This window comes from Numida meleagris, chromosome 11 (genome assembly GCF_002078875.1).
Source record: "Numida meleagris isolate 19003 breed g44 Domestic line chromosome 11, NumMel1.0, whole genome shotgun sequence".
NCBI lineage: Eukaryota > Metazoa > Chordata > Aves > Galliformes > Numididae > Numida > Numida meleagris.
In genome coordinates this window covers 9060734-9076656 of record NC_034419.1, presented here as the reverse complement: position 1 = coordinate 9076656, position 15923 = coordinate 9060734, and the positions used below count along the sequence as shown (strand labels likewise).

Sequence of the window (15923 nt, the reverse complement as noted above, 5' to 3'; positions counted from 1 at the left end):
CAGTTACCATAGGCAGGGTGAAGCCACGGGGCCCTCCTTCTCCCTCCCATGCCCAGTGCTTTTTAAAAAGTGAAACAAGGATGCACTAACTGGCACCTTGAAAGCCAGTTCCTGGCACCGAACACCTCCTCAGGCCACCAGCCCAGGGGCCCTGAGCAAGATCTGAGACTGGAGTTTATTGATGTTTCTGAGGCCTGCTAAAAACGTGTGCCTTCCCAGCAGGGAAGAAAAAAGTCCAGGGAGAGGAAAAGTTGTGTTGGTTTAGCAGAGGACTGCACTTCATCATGGAGTGTGGACCTGTCTGGAAGGGCTGGGGTGCGCCCAGCTGCAGAGAAGGTGTGTGTTGGGTGCTCTTGTTCCCTGTGAGGGTGTAAGAGCACACATATTCTTAGGGAAGGAGGGCTTGGCTCTCCTGCTTAGGTCAGGGCTGTGCAGGGTGGCGGGGCTCTGCATGTTCCTGGTCTACAGGCAGGGATGGGGACACCCAGAACCTCTACACAGCACCTCACCCTCCCCTCATTGGCCCACCATGGAAAGGCGAGGCAGTGGCAGTTTTATCTCAAAGTAGAACAAAGGGTTCTTTTATTCTTTCTGGAGACACAACATTTGGATTTGCCATGAGCATGTCTGTGCTCAGCCTGACTGGCTGTGTCAGCTTGGTCAGGGCACATCTCTACAGGGAAAACCGAAAACAGGAGACTTCTGTCATCAGGTTGAGTCTCACTTCTAGGAAAGAAACCCTGTTACCAGCCAAACAGCATGATATTGTGGTCCCTTGCACAGCAGATGTTGCTGAGCAGACAGGCTCGACTGAACAATCTAAAAATAAAACATACTTGCAGATATTTTTCACATCAACTTTTTTCCTTAATTTTTCTGGGAAGGAGTTTTGGCTCAAAGTGTATCCACTCCCAGGCTTCTCATCTCCTTTCACACCTCTCCCCTTCACCCGACTGCTATGCTGGAGTGTTACAGTGCATCGAGGATGTTGTCAATTTTGGTGACCAGATCCTGGCGCTTGTTGGAATGCATCTTCTCATTCTCAATGTAGGTATCCTTCTTGAGCTTGCCAGCTACAAGCCGCTCAGCTTCCACCGAGGACTTCAGAACAAGCTCCTTGACTTGGCCATCCAGCTTCTGAATCTCACTTACCTTACAGGAGTAAGAAACAAAAGGAATATTAGAGAAGACAAACAAAACAAAACCCCTCCACATCCCTATAGTGAAGCTGGAATAGAAGAGGTGACTGAGGTACAGCAAAAGATGAAGTCTGTGCTAAACGGAAATCTCTCAAATCCCTGCATATTGCCTCCTGAGCTGCTGCCTCTTCCTGCCAACACATTATGAGGAACATCTTGGGAATGGATAATTAAGCAAAGGGCTCTAAGGACCCAGGAGCCATACTGGCAGGAGACAGATGCAATGACTGTTAAAGAGTGCTTAATGATGGATTTTAAAGGCTTTAAGCTATATCACAACTATGACAGCTGGAAGATGCGCCCCTGCAGTTAATGTCAATGGTGTGTGAGAAGCAGCTCTATAATGACAGAGCTACCCCTTCAGGTAATAACAGATTAAGAAAAGTGTCTGCTGGTTGAATGGACCTTAGTGATTAAAACATCCTCTGCTTGGGGTTAGGTGGCTGTTCCAGGTAAGTGCTGAAATACAGCAGATGGAGGAAAAGACAGTGAGGTGTGCTCTCTGTTCTGCAGCTTTCAACGTGATAAAGCACAATACCCCCTGAGAAGCACCATGTCATGAAAAATCTGTCAGCATCAAATTTCTACATAGAAGAAAATATCAGATTAGGGAGACGATATTAGCTTGGCCGGTGTCAGTAGTAGAGTCGGAACTGATGATGCTTTGGTAGTTTCCATTTTTGCCAGTTGTCAATGTAATGAGCAAAATGAGCATCAGGACTGTGTTACAAAACCAATACCCATAGAGCAGGATTTAGGGGCTGTTTAAGAAACAGCACAAGCAACTGTTTAGCAACATGGCTGCACAACCAAGATTACTGAGAGTGGAAAAAGAAAAAAAAAAAAAAAGAAAAAAAAAACTATCTTCAACCCCTCTGGCAGGGATCAAGCTAGTTTTTGCAGGGGGGAGGGAAAGATATAAGCTACAGAAACTAAACACCATATTAAAAGTCAGCTCGAATATCTGCCAGAGCCAAAAGCAGGAGAGCTTCAGAAAATTAACATTTCTTACTTTATCACATAAGTCAGAGCCCTCTGTCTTCAGTTTAGACTGCAGAGCAGCTATTTCATTTGTCAGGGCCTTGTGTTCTGTCTCCAAAGACTTCTTGCCGCTGTTTAAGGTGGAGATGTCCCGTGATTGTTTGTATTTATTCACTGCTTCATCAAAATGACGGTACAGCCCAAGTCTCTTGTTTACCAGAGTAAGCACTTGCTCTGTGATGCAGGCAACCTTCATCCTAGCTTCAGCAGCTGGATCCTGGAGGAAGACACAAGAGAAGATCAAAGCAGTCCTATCTTTGATCTGCATCAAGCCATGCTTGCTATCTGCCACAAGACTGTTACAGAAACGGCGCTCTTGTCAATTAGGTCAACTGAAAGCAACTAGGAAATGGTACAAGTACTGACTAGGACAAGCACCTCTCAGAAATTCAGCACAGACCAACAAAGAGCTTGAAAAAAAGCAAGTAAAAACATCACAGAAAGGTTTGCAGGTGTCCCTCTTTATCAGAGACAAATTCTTTTTTTTTTTTTTTTTTAATCCAGGAGGCAAAACTCAGATTAGCCATTGCACACCAAACCCTGCAGGAGTATAATAACAGGGATCCTCTTAAACATCAAGTGGGAACAGTCAGGGAGAATTACTGGCATGAAAAATCTCTGATCACTGCTTGAGTAAACCATTAACATTTGGAAACGGCTCTTCATACAGTACCTTAGTGATGGAGAAATCCAGCCTCACATAGATGATCACAGTGAAGAACAAGATGTAAAAGGCTCCAACCACCAACAGAGGTTCCTGCAGCATCAATATTTTATTGAAGGTGTAATGAACCTACGAGAGAAGTTTGAAACACTGAACAGTGACCCATGTTACCACAGGACAGAACTCCTCAGGCAGCAGCAGCACTAGCTGTGCAGTTAAGGAGGTATTCATTTCTGAAACCAAACATGAATGTTTTGACCATCGTGATGAATACAGAGGAGGCCCAACCGGTCAGGCAAACCACACAGAGAGGCCATGCTCACCACTATGTCTTGGATGTGCTGCTCCACCAGGTTGCTCTTGTGTGCCACAATCACTGGACGTCCGAAAGTGTCCAGGTATGTGTAGTGAAGCTCATCTGAAGCACGATTGATCTCATAGGGGCTGTCCACGTGGATATTCCTGTGGATAAAGCCAGACAGTCCTGTATGAGTTTATGCTAGGACTTGGCCAGCCAACTGTGGCCTCTAGCACATGGCCAATTATGCAATTTAAACAGTGCTCTAAAAGGAAGCACAGCTGCGCTCCAAGGTCTCTACACGTATAGTCATTGTGCTGTTTCACTGTCTTTGGGCCATCAGAGCAGCCACAAGAACTGCTACCATCACAGCAACTTCTACAGCAACAAACCAGGAGTAAAGGCACTTACTTGGCACCTTCTGGCAGGACAATCTTGACAGTCAGAGAATCTGTAACTTGCTCGTCAAACACATGGTCCACAAACCTCATTTTCAGGGCATACTGATCACCTAGGAGAGTGCAGACCACAGAGTGGTTACGCTTCAAAGAACAAGGAGCAAGCCTGAAGCTCAGCTCCCAATAGAAGCAAAAGCAGAATTCAGACAGATGCGTCATGCAGCAGGGGGCACTAGCTCACTCAAGTATATTTTAACCAGATGTCTACAAAAACCTGTAGGAAGCACAGAAAAGAGAGATGGATTTGCATATTCTAGAAAGAACTCCTAGCAACAATTGCTAAGGTACAGCATACCATCGCTTTGAATTCTTTACTGTACAGCAACCACCTTTAAATGCAGAGGAAAAGGTTTCTTATTCCCTTCCCCTGTAGCACCCACCAAGATTGTAGAGGTATTCGTAGCTTGGCAGGTTATAGCCAATGATGTAATGGGTTTTCCATCCCCCAAAAAGTGGGAAGCGGGGACGGATCTCCATCTCAACAGAGTCATCCAGGACAAGCAGGTGGCTGGTGGAGATGTTTCCGATTTCATCTCTGTAATAGACATCCTGAGCAGCAGCTGGGAGAATGGTCTGTGTGAAGAGAAGATAGGCAGTTCCTCAACTAACAGTTAGTTCCAGTGGAATTGGCAAAACCAGCAAGAGCTGTTAAACATCAAAAAACAGAGCTCCCATGTGAGACAACAAAATGGCCGTTCAGCACTGAGAGGGTAAAATCGTGGTATTCCAAGCCATCAGTCATTGAAGTGACTGCCAGTACTCAATTTACCTGGCCTAGAAGTGAATGTAGAAAATCAGGGCTTTCTCCAGCCCGGTTACAAATATTCCAGACAGCAAGGGATTTCATCGCACCTACCAGAACAGCAATTCTCTTTTCACTCTAGCTCACTGCTCCTAGCTCACTGAGCTTGCTGGTTTATGCACAGCAAAATGAAATTTCTGTTTGGCTGCATCACCTTGGAGAATTACATCAATCAATCCTGGAGGCCTCAAGCAGTGAGGAAGGTTTTGGTTCAGATGAAGACATAAAATACTTTTTCATATCTGGCTAGCAGAGCCACAGCTTTAACTTTTGTTAAGTGTTTTATGAGCAAGAAATGGATGGGTGAGTTTCCAATTACTGCTCAACATGCTATGATAGAAAAGGCAACTCTGAAAACAGGAGGATGGGGAAAGAATGAAAGGCTCTTGTACAGCAGAAACAGGAAACTAGAACTGTTAATGGACTTGACTAAGGGGTTTAAGACAGTTCTTGAGACTGGAGGCTTAAGAGTCCAGAGACGCACTGCATGCCTGGTATACACAGTTTCTTTGGCCATCAGATGTAATAAGGCATATAACCTCCAATTTCCATCTCTAAAAGCCACTTCTGGCTTTTTAGAATGATCCTTCTCTGAAAGCAGATCAGAGCTTTAATAATCCCTTATTACCTGGAACTAGATTTTTTTTTTTTTTTAAATCTAGGGCTATGAGGAAGCAGCCATGATATAAACAGGCGATGCAAAATGCCAACCTTAAAAGACTTGACAGAAGAGATTCCACTGTCTGGCTGTCTCTGGTAGTCGTATCTGGAGAAGGGCCCTTTCAGCACTGCTCCCGTGTGCTTTAAATCAACCGTCTCTTCAACTGCAATGTTTCCCCAGTGGGACACCTCAATGACTCGGGTCATACTGGTGATGGTCAGGAATGGACTGTTGTTTTCATAGTGCACCTTCAGAGTGTCCTAGCAGGGAGAGAAAGCAAGTGATTAACCCCAAGTGAGAAGCAACCTCCCCTCCCAGTTATGGGTCTCTATGTCCCCAAGAGAAACTTCCTCAACAAAGTCTACAGAGGTGAATTTGTTTCTGCATGGGAAGACTTGAGCCACCCCAGCCCAATCCACATAGGATACCAGGTATCATGGTCACAATCTCTCTGTGCAGACATCTACCTGGCTGTATGGAGGGATGTCCTTAAAGGGGCCATATTCAATCATGTCTTCTGTGCGGGAAGGGTTCCCCAGCTTGGTGTAACTCTCCACGTTCCTTGAGGCCAGTTTGACACGAGTTGTTTGGGTCTTGGTGAAGTATGGTGAGTAGAAATAGTGATTTCCTTCAAAGACCACAAACTGCTTCTCGCTCTGGGTAATGTGAGTGGGGTAGGGCTGCAGGACATGCGTCAAAACCATTTCGACAGAGACACGGACCTTGGCCCCAGGTGCCAAAGGAGATGGCAGCTTCACAGAGAAGAACTTTCCACTGAAAGGAAGAAGAGGTAAATCATGTGAGCGCTCCCCAAGAGAACAATCAGATCCAACCCCCTGTGAGATCCCCTGGGCGTGGAAATGCCTGAGATTCTGTATTGTATATATGGTGTGCGACTGGGGATGATGTTGTATTTGCTCCTCAGAGGCCTCATCCAAGAGGGTGAGCTTATTCCACACTGGGAGGGCAGGACGAGAAGAAACACGGGGTGAACTGTGTTCAGGACAATTATAGCCTCTTTTGCAGATATCCAGGTATCATTTTGGGAGTGGAATGGTGCCATCCTCCTGTTTCTAGTTCTGCATTTGTAATGCATGCTTCAGTGGCATTTTCCCATTCTTCTCCAGGTGACAAGAACGATATGAATCAGAAGCATATGCAAATGTGCTTGAGATGTTTATACGTCTTCTGAATGTGTTCCCACTAAATCTGCTTATTTTCAGCTTTTGCCCACAGGAGCTGAAACTAAGGTGCAATTAGAAGATGAGCACACTTTGTGTGGGGTACTACAGAATGGATTGAGGTTTCGCCGAACTGCAAGTATGTACAAGATGGACTGAGATGATGTGAGCAGCGTGCAGACTTCACGCCATGCCTGCTGTCCCACGAGCAGGATAATGTGAGGCTTCCAGCTATCAGGAACCCTGATCCACCCGAACAATATAACTGCACAGCTACCATCCGCTTAACATTCAGCAGCACTGTACTTTCAACCCACTTTTCAAAAGACCCTTTATTTCTCAGCATGGCTTAGAAATCATGTGCCTGCCCTGCCTTACAACCGATGTACAGCATCCCAAGGTTGGCAGAGCAGAGCCCAAGGAGCAAGACAGTGTCCTCTGTCCCCCAGGGACCAGGCCCGTGCTGGGCTGCAGTACCCCACCAACTGTGTTACTTTCTACACAGACTAAGAGCAGTGCTTGGGGACGCAGTCAAAGAGCAGTTGTAACTTGTTATCACCGCCGCCAATCATTTGAGGCCCCAGAAGGCATTACTGCAGCTGTAATTCTTCCTGCCTGATGTTCCTTGATGAAGGAACAGAATGTTACTTATGGACGTGATTGAGCGGGCATGGTGCTGATGGGCTGACGGTTGGAATGGATGATCTTAATGGTCTTTTCCAACGTTAACGATTCTGTGATTCTTACAGGACCTTTGGGCAGCAGGAACTGGGCCTGGCTGCTTGTGTTCCCCAGCCCTGCAGTTAGCACAGAGCGCATCTTCTCAGGAACAAGACCGCAGGGCTCTCCGTGTGCACAGAGCTGTGGAGCACTTCTGTCTCACCCTGAGGACGACAGTGCAGCCCAGATGTGAAACTCCAGGTACCGTCCTCAGAGGGTGACACTCACCTCTTTCCCTTCACTTTCGTCTCTTTCACTTCCAAGATGTTCTCCTCCTCTTCCTCACCCTTCACCTGTTCCAGAACACACAAATCAATGTGCTGCTCTTTCAGTTAGAGTTACCGCAGCCAGGGCAAACCTCATACGGTTCTTACATGGCTCCTAAGGGGATGCTCCCCCAGAACGTGCAAGCTGACAGAAAGGCAACCACCACCCTCACGGCTGCCGTACCACTGCCTAGGGTCAGAACCTCAGCCCTCCGGCCTTTTGTTCCGCCCGATTGCAGCAGCCGTCCGCCCGCTGCCGACGTGTCCCGCCGGCGCGGCCCCGGGGCGCGGCGCTGTGCCGACGTGGCTCTGCGGCCCCGGGCCGTGCCGCGGCCCTCCCGAGTTGCGGGGCTCCCCACCGCTGCCCGCACTCACCTGCACGCCCAGGTAGGCCAGGCGCGGCTCCAGGCCCGGCTCCAAAGCCAGCAGGAAGGAGGTGGCGGCGGGGCCGCCCGGCGCGTTGGCCAGGCTGAGCTCGGCCGACACCTTGGCCAGGTGCGTGCTCAGGTCCACGGTGCGCCGCGCCTCCTCCAGCTGCAGGTCGGCGGTGGCGGCCCCCGCGGCCGCCAGGCAGAGGAGCAGGCGGCACAGCAGCCCCGCCATGGCCGACGCGTGCATGGGGAGGGCACAAGATGGCGGCGCCCGCTCTGTACGGGGAGGGCACAAGATGGCGGCGCCCAGAGGGGAAGGAGACGCGCGATGGCGGCGCCCAGCAGCGCTTGAGGCCCCCGGCGGGGGAGGTGGCCGTGCGAGTGCCTGAGTAGAGAGGCGGGGCTGGAGGTGTGGTGCTTTGTGCTAGCCATGTCGCAGAGAAAAGCAGAGGGTGGTGTTGTCTGCTATGACTGCTGTGGCTGTGAGCCCTGCGGGACAACGGGCTGTGCGTGTTTTCATAAGGTGATCCAAGCCTTGACCTTGCTTTAATATATTTACAGAGATAATGCTGTGAATTGGGCTGAGGTTGCCAAGGGTCAGGTTGGAAGCGGATTTCCTACATGAATTTGGAGCTGGAGTCACACAGCCCCTTGGCAGTGATGAAACAAAGTGGGATGTTTCCTACTGTGTTACATTCTGAACCGCATCACCTCTGAAGCACACTGCTGGCTCTGATGCAGGGCTGCACAGCACTGCTGCATTTTGGGGTTCCCTCTGGGTGTCTGTGTGGGTTTTGTGTGGAAATGTCCTCTGCAGGAGCAGCTGTCCCTGCCCTTCCTCCAACCCCGGCCTCTGTGTCACAGGGAGTAAATGAACTCCAGACTGCTTTTATTTCCCCTCCCTCCCTCAGGGAGATTTCTCCTGGCAAATGGAGGGAAAGAAATAATGCACATTCCATTGTGTCTGAAGATAACTGGGCTTCAGTTGTTACATCCAGGGCCGAAGGTTGGATTTGGTCCAGATCCTGACTCTGAGCTCGCTGGCAAACGTGACATTTCAAAACCTGACCCGTCCCAGACCCTAGAGAGCTCTGAGTCAGGCTGTGATATGCTCACCCCATGCTCAGATCCATTCCTAGCTGTGATAATTGAGTCATTCTGAGTCTGTGCAGCATCTGCTCCCAGCTCTACCACATCGTCTAAATTTATCCTTAGGCTGAAAAGTGACTGCTTTTAGGATTCTTGCTTGCAGGACAGGTTTTGCTTGCAGGCCCCTCTCACTGCTGTCCTGCACATGGTGTGGATGTGGCATGACGTGCCAGGCTACAGCTACTTTTGCTCAGTTAATGCTCTCAGAAGGCACCAGAGAAACCCTGGCCAGGTTTTCTGGTTACATCTGCTCAAGCAGGAAGGGAGAGGCTGGGTTTAAATATGAGAAGTGCTGCGGGGCCCTGGCCAGATGCTGCACACTAATTGTTTCACGCTGCAGGGCCAGCATCCCCTGTCTGGAGCCTGTCCCCATGCCTCAGCTGGGTGGTTCAGCCCCTCTGCCATCTGCAAAGGATGTGCTGCAGGGATAGCGTGTCACCCTCAGGGACAGTGAGCACTGGGAGGGGATGGAGCTGCTGCCAGCCCAGCCGCCTGCTGGGACTGAGGGGCAAAAGTGGTCTGCCAGGGGGATTCAGAGGACATTCCTCCCCCTTTGTTAGCCCCAGACCACTGAGGTTTTGCAGTCCCAGCCCTGAGGCTGTAGGTAGGATCTGGTTGACTGACAGCTGAGTTTACTTAGCCTTGCTAAGGCCCTTGAAAAACAGCTGGGGAAAAAAAAAGTAAAATTCCAGTTTTGTTATTTTTACAACCTCATTTCTCAGTTAGTCAGCAACTCACGCGGAGCCTTTGCCAAGGAAAACATGCTGATTCCTGGTTTGGGCTCAGGAATGGTGGGTCTGGAGGGGGCTGTTTGGGGCTCAACTGCTGCACTGTGTTCATCTGCCCTGAAAACGTGTCCTGCTTTCACAGAGACGGTGCTAAAGGGTGCTTCACCTGTACAAAAACTAGGGAATTTTTGTTTGGCTTGTTTAAAGCTTACTAGAAATGTAACTGAAATGGCTACAGATGAGCACTGGTGGTCTGCTCATAGAAGAAATCTACTACACATGCAGGTGAAATGTGGAGCTTGAGCAGAGAAGGGGACATTGCCCACTTGAAGACACCGCTTCAGTTTGGGTGGGTCTGGGTTTTGTTACAGGATCAGACCACGCTTTGGAGAGAGGAACTGAGCAAGTTTAATTATATGAGAAAATCAGGGTGTGATCACGGCTGCCACTGATGTGCTGGCAAGGTCAGCTGGCAGGGTCCAGTAACACACAACCTTCAAACCACTCTTAACGTGTAATCTGGCCCTTCGCATCACACCCCTGCTTGAAAATGCCTTTGGCAGATTGGGTCCTGTAAAGCCTGAGGAGGCCTAAAGAGGACAGAGTGCAAATCTTGGCTTGAAATGTTAAATGCTGCCTTTCCCAGAGAGCCAGCAGCGCAGGGAGGCTGCTGTCCTGCCAAGCTCTGTGGCTAGCGTCCCTCAGCCTGCCCTGCCATGCTCCGTGGCTACGTCCCTCACCGTGCCCCAGCTCCGCAGTGCTCGCCCCCAGCCACCTCTTTGTGTGCGCGGCCCGCCGCCAGGGGGCGCCCAAGCGTCCTTCAAGCCGAGGAGCGCCGAGTGGGCGGTGCGGTAGCGTAGCCCCGCCCCTTGGCGAATAGCGCGTGCTACGCCGCTGCCGCAGGGAGCCCCGTGCAGTAGCTCAGCTGTATGATTTCGGGCCTCTGTGATTCGCTGCACTGCGTTTTTCTTTCTGCTCCTGTAAGGCCCTGCAAACGTGCGTACTAGGAGCCACCTCAGATCTAGTGCAGCCCCAGGGCCGTGATCCTGTGCTTGGTGTCAGCAGGGCATGGTGAGGCATCATCCCCGGATTGCTTGCTCTGTTTCTCAGTGCAATAACCGAGCTCCCGTCTTTGCGTGGAGCTCCTCAGCTTTTCTCAGAAAGGAAAGCACTTGCTGGTGTATTTACCTTGGAAGCCCATTATTTGCGTGGAGTGTGTTTTCTGTTTGCCAGAAATTCAAGCAGGGACATGGAGCCAGTTCTGAGCGCTGGGACCATTACTGAAGCTTTGACACTCATCCATAACCATTTCAGTTTTAGGCGACTGTGTTTTGCCGGACATACCTTCAGTTTGGTGGCTCAAGGATCTGCAAACAATGAGTCATAACTCCCTGGGATTGAAATTGCAGCTGCTGGGGCACCAAGCATTGAAAAGTGTCGTCCAAGATAAAGCAAAGTAAACCTCACTGCCCACACACCCTTGTCCTTCAAGGCTGAGTATCTTTGCAACACTCTTCAAAAACATGCACACAAAATTATACGGTTGCTATTGATACAGAACTTACTTCTCCTTTTAGAGCAGATAAGAGAGGATTGCAAAAATCTGTGATGTGAAAGAACTGAAGCAGATGGACCTGAAGCTAATATGCAGCACCCTGTGCTTGCAGGGAGGTGGCTGGATTGTGAGAAAGGCATTGTGCTGCAGTTTGTGGCCGTGTCCTTCTGAGACAGGGACCCAGAAGAGACCCCAGGGCCTCTGCAGACTGTGTCTGGCACTCCACATCCAGGATGGACCTCCAGAGAGTACATGGAGACAGTTTGGTTCCTACTCAAGGAGAGCTTTCCCTCTCCCAAATGCCTTCAGGGCACTTTTTTGGCACTAACTGCTAAGGAAGAAGCTGCCTGCAAGTCACCTGTACCATAAAATATCCCACTCACAGTGTTCACGTGGCACTGGGCTCCTGTCGTGTGACACATTCTGGGCACAACAACAGCATGACACGGCCACCTCTGCCACAAAACTGCTTGGCTGCAGGGCTCGTGCAGCAGGTCTGTGCAGGGAAGAGCGGCAGGACACAACCCATTGGTCCTGCAGGCTGTTCCAGGCCTGTCTGGGCCTGGCCCTGTGGCTTCAAATCCAACGTGTCATGAGCTGGGAGGTCTGAGGCACACCAGACCTTTACTCTCATGGCTTCAGAGCCTGGTAAGTCGCAGCTCGCAGAATGTGCTGCTGTAACAAAAGCTTGGTTCCTGAAGAGAGGTCAGTTCTGCAAAGGCCTGTGTTGTTCTGTGCTGGCTGTGTGCATTGCTCTCTATTTTTATAGAATTCCTACTGTTTAAAACAATATTTTCAAATGTCCCTACTTAGAGGGACCCAGATCTGACAAGGTTACTGACTCACTTTGGCCTCGGGGAAGTTACTTCAGCCCTGGATCATCTTTTCCATTTGAGTACTGAGACCAATCATATAAAATTACCCGGCAGACTGCCAATGCAGCTGTAAAAATTAATTACCCGGTATTTAGCGCCAGGTAGGAAGTGGGAAGCTGCTCTTGTTGTTGGAGAACCTCTGTACCAGGGAGGCCAGCTCAGAGTCCCACAGGGGTCTCAAGTGACTGTCACTATTTGTGGGACAGCCTCTTGACATGAATAGGATGTAGGTGCCTTTCTGCTCCCTAGCCTGAAGTCTGAACTACAAAAACATGCCTTTGTCCTGTGGCACTTGAGTTTCCTGTGGGCTTTGGCTTCAACCAGTCCAGGCTCCAGGTCACTTTAGTGGTGACAAAACTCCGTGGTGGCCGTTTTACTTTGTCCACTTTACATTTTACAGAAGCGGGCGATGGCTTCTCCCTGCTTGCCGTGCCACAGCCAGCATAGGCATCTAGATCTAAGAGGATGTCCCTGTGAGTCTCAGGCTTCAACGGATGCATTTAGACCCTTTATCAGTGCTTTGTTTTTACGATGTTCAGCCTCCAGCAGCTGCATTTCATCAGTGAGCAGGGATGCCAGTAATCCCTTGTGCTGGATGCAGCATCCTCTGCAACTCAGGAGAAGCACAGATTAGAGAGATCTGGCATAAGATAACGTGATAGCAGTTGCTTCCTGCGGTTGGTATCTGGTGATCTAGTCTTGTTGAGAGCTACAATTTTACTTTCATGTGTTGCTGCCGTAAGATTGAGAAATCAGCTAAGGACTGCAAAGGAGAAAGCATCAGTAGATTACCAGAGTGGTATTTGTACTGCAGGCAAGGATTAGAGAAGAGGGCAGGCGAAAGACTACAGCTGTGCTTTTGCCAGTGGAAACGCTTATGTGGTCATGTAACAGCAGAAGATTTCTAGTGAACAAAATGCCAGAAGAAGCAGGGTGAATCTGGTTTAGCTTGGAGTACAAAAACAAGATACTGCATGTTTGCTACAGCTTAGTTCCTTTTTTAAATTTTATTTTAGCAAGTTCGAACATTATAATGATAATTTGAGGAAGCTGGCCTGGAAAGCCAAAGATAGCAAGAGAAAAAAATTGCAAAGCTCCTGAGAGGACAGCTTCACACAAGGATGACAGGACAGTCAGCTGGAGCTTTATCTTCCCCAACCCCAGGGGCAATGAAGGGTCCCAGGGCTGTGACAAGCAACGAGGAGGAGGGACTGCAGGACTCTGGTGAGCTGAGATATGCTGGGTACGTACTAGAAGAATGAGCAGCCCCCCACAAGGTTTTAACATTGCAGGTAGCCTAAGGTAGAGTGGCTGTACATCTATGGGAAGTGGGTGAATGCATTAGAAACTGTGAGAAACATTTGCTAAGCCAACGTGCAGGTTGGCTCCCTGAACCTCTCTGCAGGCCCCTCTGAAATCAGCACGCAGCAAGTGTTTTTGTGTCCATGTTATTTCTGCTCACTGTGGCATTTTATGGACTGGCAAGAGGAAGGGAGGATCCCTTTCAGTCCAAGGACGTGCAAAGAGATGGTGTTTTATTATCTCTAATTGGATGGGACAGACCAGTAAATAGAGATTAGATGTCAGGGAACAAATCAAAGCTGGAGACATTCTTACTTCCTGGTTCAGTAGGATGAGTGCCTGAAATATGTTGAGGTTTCTGCAGTGGTAAATGTCTGTTTGCTGTAATATGATGGATCTGCTTATCTCTGTGAAAGTTCCTCAAAGGCAGCAAACTTCTTTCTTCTATGCAACGTTAGCGATTGGGAACAATTGGCTTTGGGCTTCAAATCGATCCATTTTTATGAGGTTTCATTGAGTTTTAATATTATATTATCAACTAAGTGGTCAGATGAGAAACACAATTTTCTCCACAGGCTACAGCAATTAGCTGTGCTGGGCTGTACACAGCACGGTGCTCTGGTGTCTCCCAAGCCTCACATTTATTCTGGTGAGGAAGTGTGTGTGTTGTCTGTACAGCCAGGTAAAACGCAAAAGCCACCACTCAGCACTTCCATTTACCCCTTTCTTACCACTGCCTCTCTACTTTCAGCCACAGCCAATCTGTCATCTGTGCCAAATGACAAGCACCCAGGCTAGATTGTAAGGTCCTCTCTGCAGACATTAATTCTCCTGAGTGCCAGGATTCATACATTCTTCAAGGCAGCAGGATTTTGCCTCGTCAGTCTGAGCAAGTGCAGCATTCCCACAGTGGACCAGAAACTCATCATGAATGGCTATTGCATGACGCAGCTGTTGGTCATGCCAAGAAAGCTAGTAACACAGGAACTCGGTGCGAGGTTATCCTCTGTGTAACAAAAGCACGTAATAGATGGTGCCAGGATCGCTCTGCGACAGAGACGGAAGAAGGAAATCTCACCTACAGTCCCTGATTGCTTTTTGTATTGTGTAAAAAGAAAGAAAAATGAAATTGAAAGTTTTAGGAATAAGAGCAGTAGAATACTCTGTAGCACAGCTCTCACCTCTGCTCCTAACAGCCCAGCATATGCATCTTCAGTTAAAGGAAACAGGGCCAGGGAGAGCTGCTCCCCACCAGCTGCTGGTGTGCCCAAGGCCGCAGTCCTGGGGCTCAGCTGTGAATCATGGAACTGCAGAATCATCACATCCTTTCAATTGGCACAGATATTTGAGATTATGATGTTCAACCATCAACCTGGCCTACCACATCCCACCACTAAGCAATGTCCCTTAGTGCCATGTCCACAGGCACATGTCCTCTTAAATACCTCCAGGGACAGGGACTCCCCCACCTCCCTGGGCAGCACATTCTAATGTTTAACCACTCTTCTCAGTGAATAAATTCTTCCTGATATCCAATCCGAACTTCCCCGGTGCAACTTTCGAGGCAATTTCTTTGTCTCTTAACACTCGCCACCTGAGACCAAGCCCTGCCTCGCTGCAGCCTCTTTCTGGAGACAGTTGTAGTGAAAATAAGGTCCTCCCCCCGCCTGCTCTTCTCCAACCCGAACGACCCCAACTCCCTCAGTCTCTCCTCCTGGTTTCCTAGTCCCTTCACCAGCTTGCTTACAAGTGGCACTGATGCATCGAAGGGATTTACGTGGTGCCATTTCGCTGTTGATCAGCACCGATCAGCACCCGTCCGACCAGCCCAGCCTCGCCCCGTAACACTGGCACAAGATGGCGGCGGACAGCCCGCGCTCACGTGACGCGCGCGCACCGCCCCCTACCCTCCCCCTCTCGCCCCCCTCCCACTGGCTCCCGGCGCCGTGATGACGTCAGTGACACCGGGCGGACCCCGTGACCGGAAGTTGTCAGGGGGAGGCGGAAGTGAAAGCGGGGAGGCGGTTGGGCCCGATAAAGCCGACCGAGACGAGCGGGGGAGGGACAGCGAGGTTCGGGCGCGCGCTGTGCCACACGTATCACGGTGAGTAGGGAGACGTCGTGTGGGGCCTGTGCTGGGGTGTGGGTTGGGGGCGCCGGCTCCGCCCCGGCCCAGCTGCTGGGCGGGGGGTGCCGCTCGGGCCCCTCCCTGTGGTCGGAGGGGCCGCAGGGGCCGGCTGGGTTAGGGGGCCGCCGCCTTTGTGCCTTACCTGAGCTCGGCCCGCTGCCGGTGTGGTAGCTGCCCACCCCCGGGGTAATGCCGGGCGGTGGTGCCGAGTTGCCGCCTCCCTGGGGCTGGGCCTGGCGCTTCCCCCGAAACAATGGAGCCAAGGGCTTCCCAGGGAAGGGCTCCTCCGCCCAGCGCCTCGGGCATGGCGGCACGAGAGCCTTCCTTGGGCTGTGTGTTTCTTCAGGCCTGTGCGGATGTCCCTGCTGTGAGAGGCCCGAGGTGGTCCCTTGCGAACCAGAGCGCATTGTGTGTGGCATGTGGCGTGGTGCGCTGCTCCTTGCCTGTGCGTGCAGCTGGGGGCTGGGATTGCACCCAGTGCTGCGAGTGGGGGGTCAGGTGGTGGCTATGCTGCTGGGGTGTGGG

General features: G+C 50.3%; 2 protein-coding genes across 2 annotated transcripts in view; one reads left to right on the top strand and one right to left on the bottom strand.

Moving 5' to 3' along the window:
- RPN1 (ribophorin I) lies at window positions 552-7941 on the bottom strand. The gene is made up of 10 exons (XM_021410003.1): window positions 7666-7941; window positions 7253-7317; window positions 5591-5897; window positions 5174-5383; window positions 4041-4233; window positions 3614-3713; window positions 3228-3366; window positions 2914-3033; window positions 2212-2457; window positions 552-1152 (listed from the first exon to the last, which is right to left on the bottom strand). The coding sequence occupies exons 1-10, from the start codon at window positions 7906-7908 to the stop codon at window positions 970-972; spliced, it is 1806 nt and encodes a 601-aa protein (XP_021265678.1). The 5' UTR covers window positions 7909-7941; the 3' UTR covers window positions 552-969.
- Window positions 15219-15923, top strand: part of RAB7A (RAB7A, member RAS oncogene family) — an 18806-nt gene continuing 18101 nt past the window's right edge. Inside the window, exon 1 of the mRNA XM_021410006.1 lies at window positions 15219-15374. The gene's annotated coding sequence lies outside the window, so the exon portion shown is untranslated. The remainder of the gene's footprint in view (window positions 15375-15923) is intronic.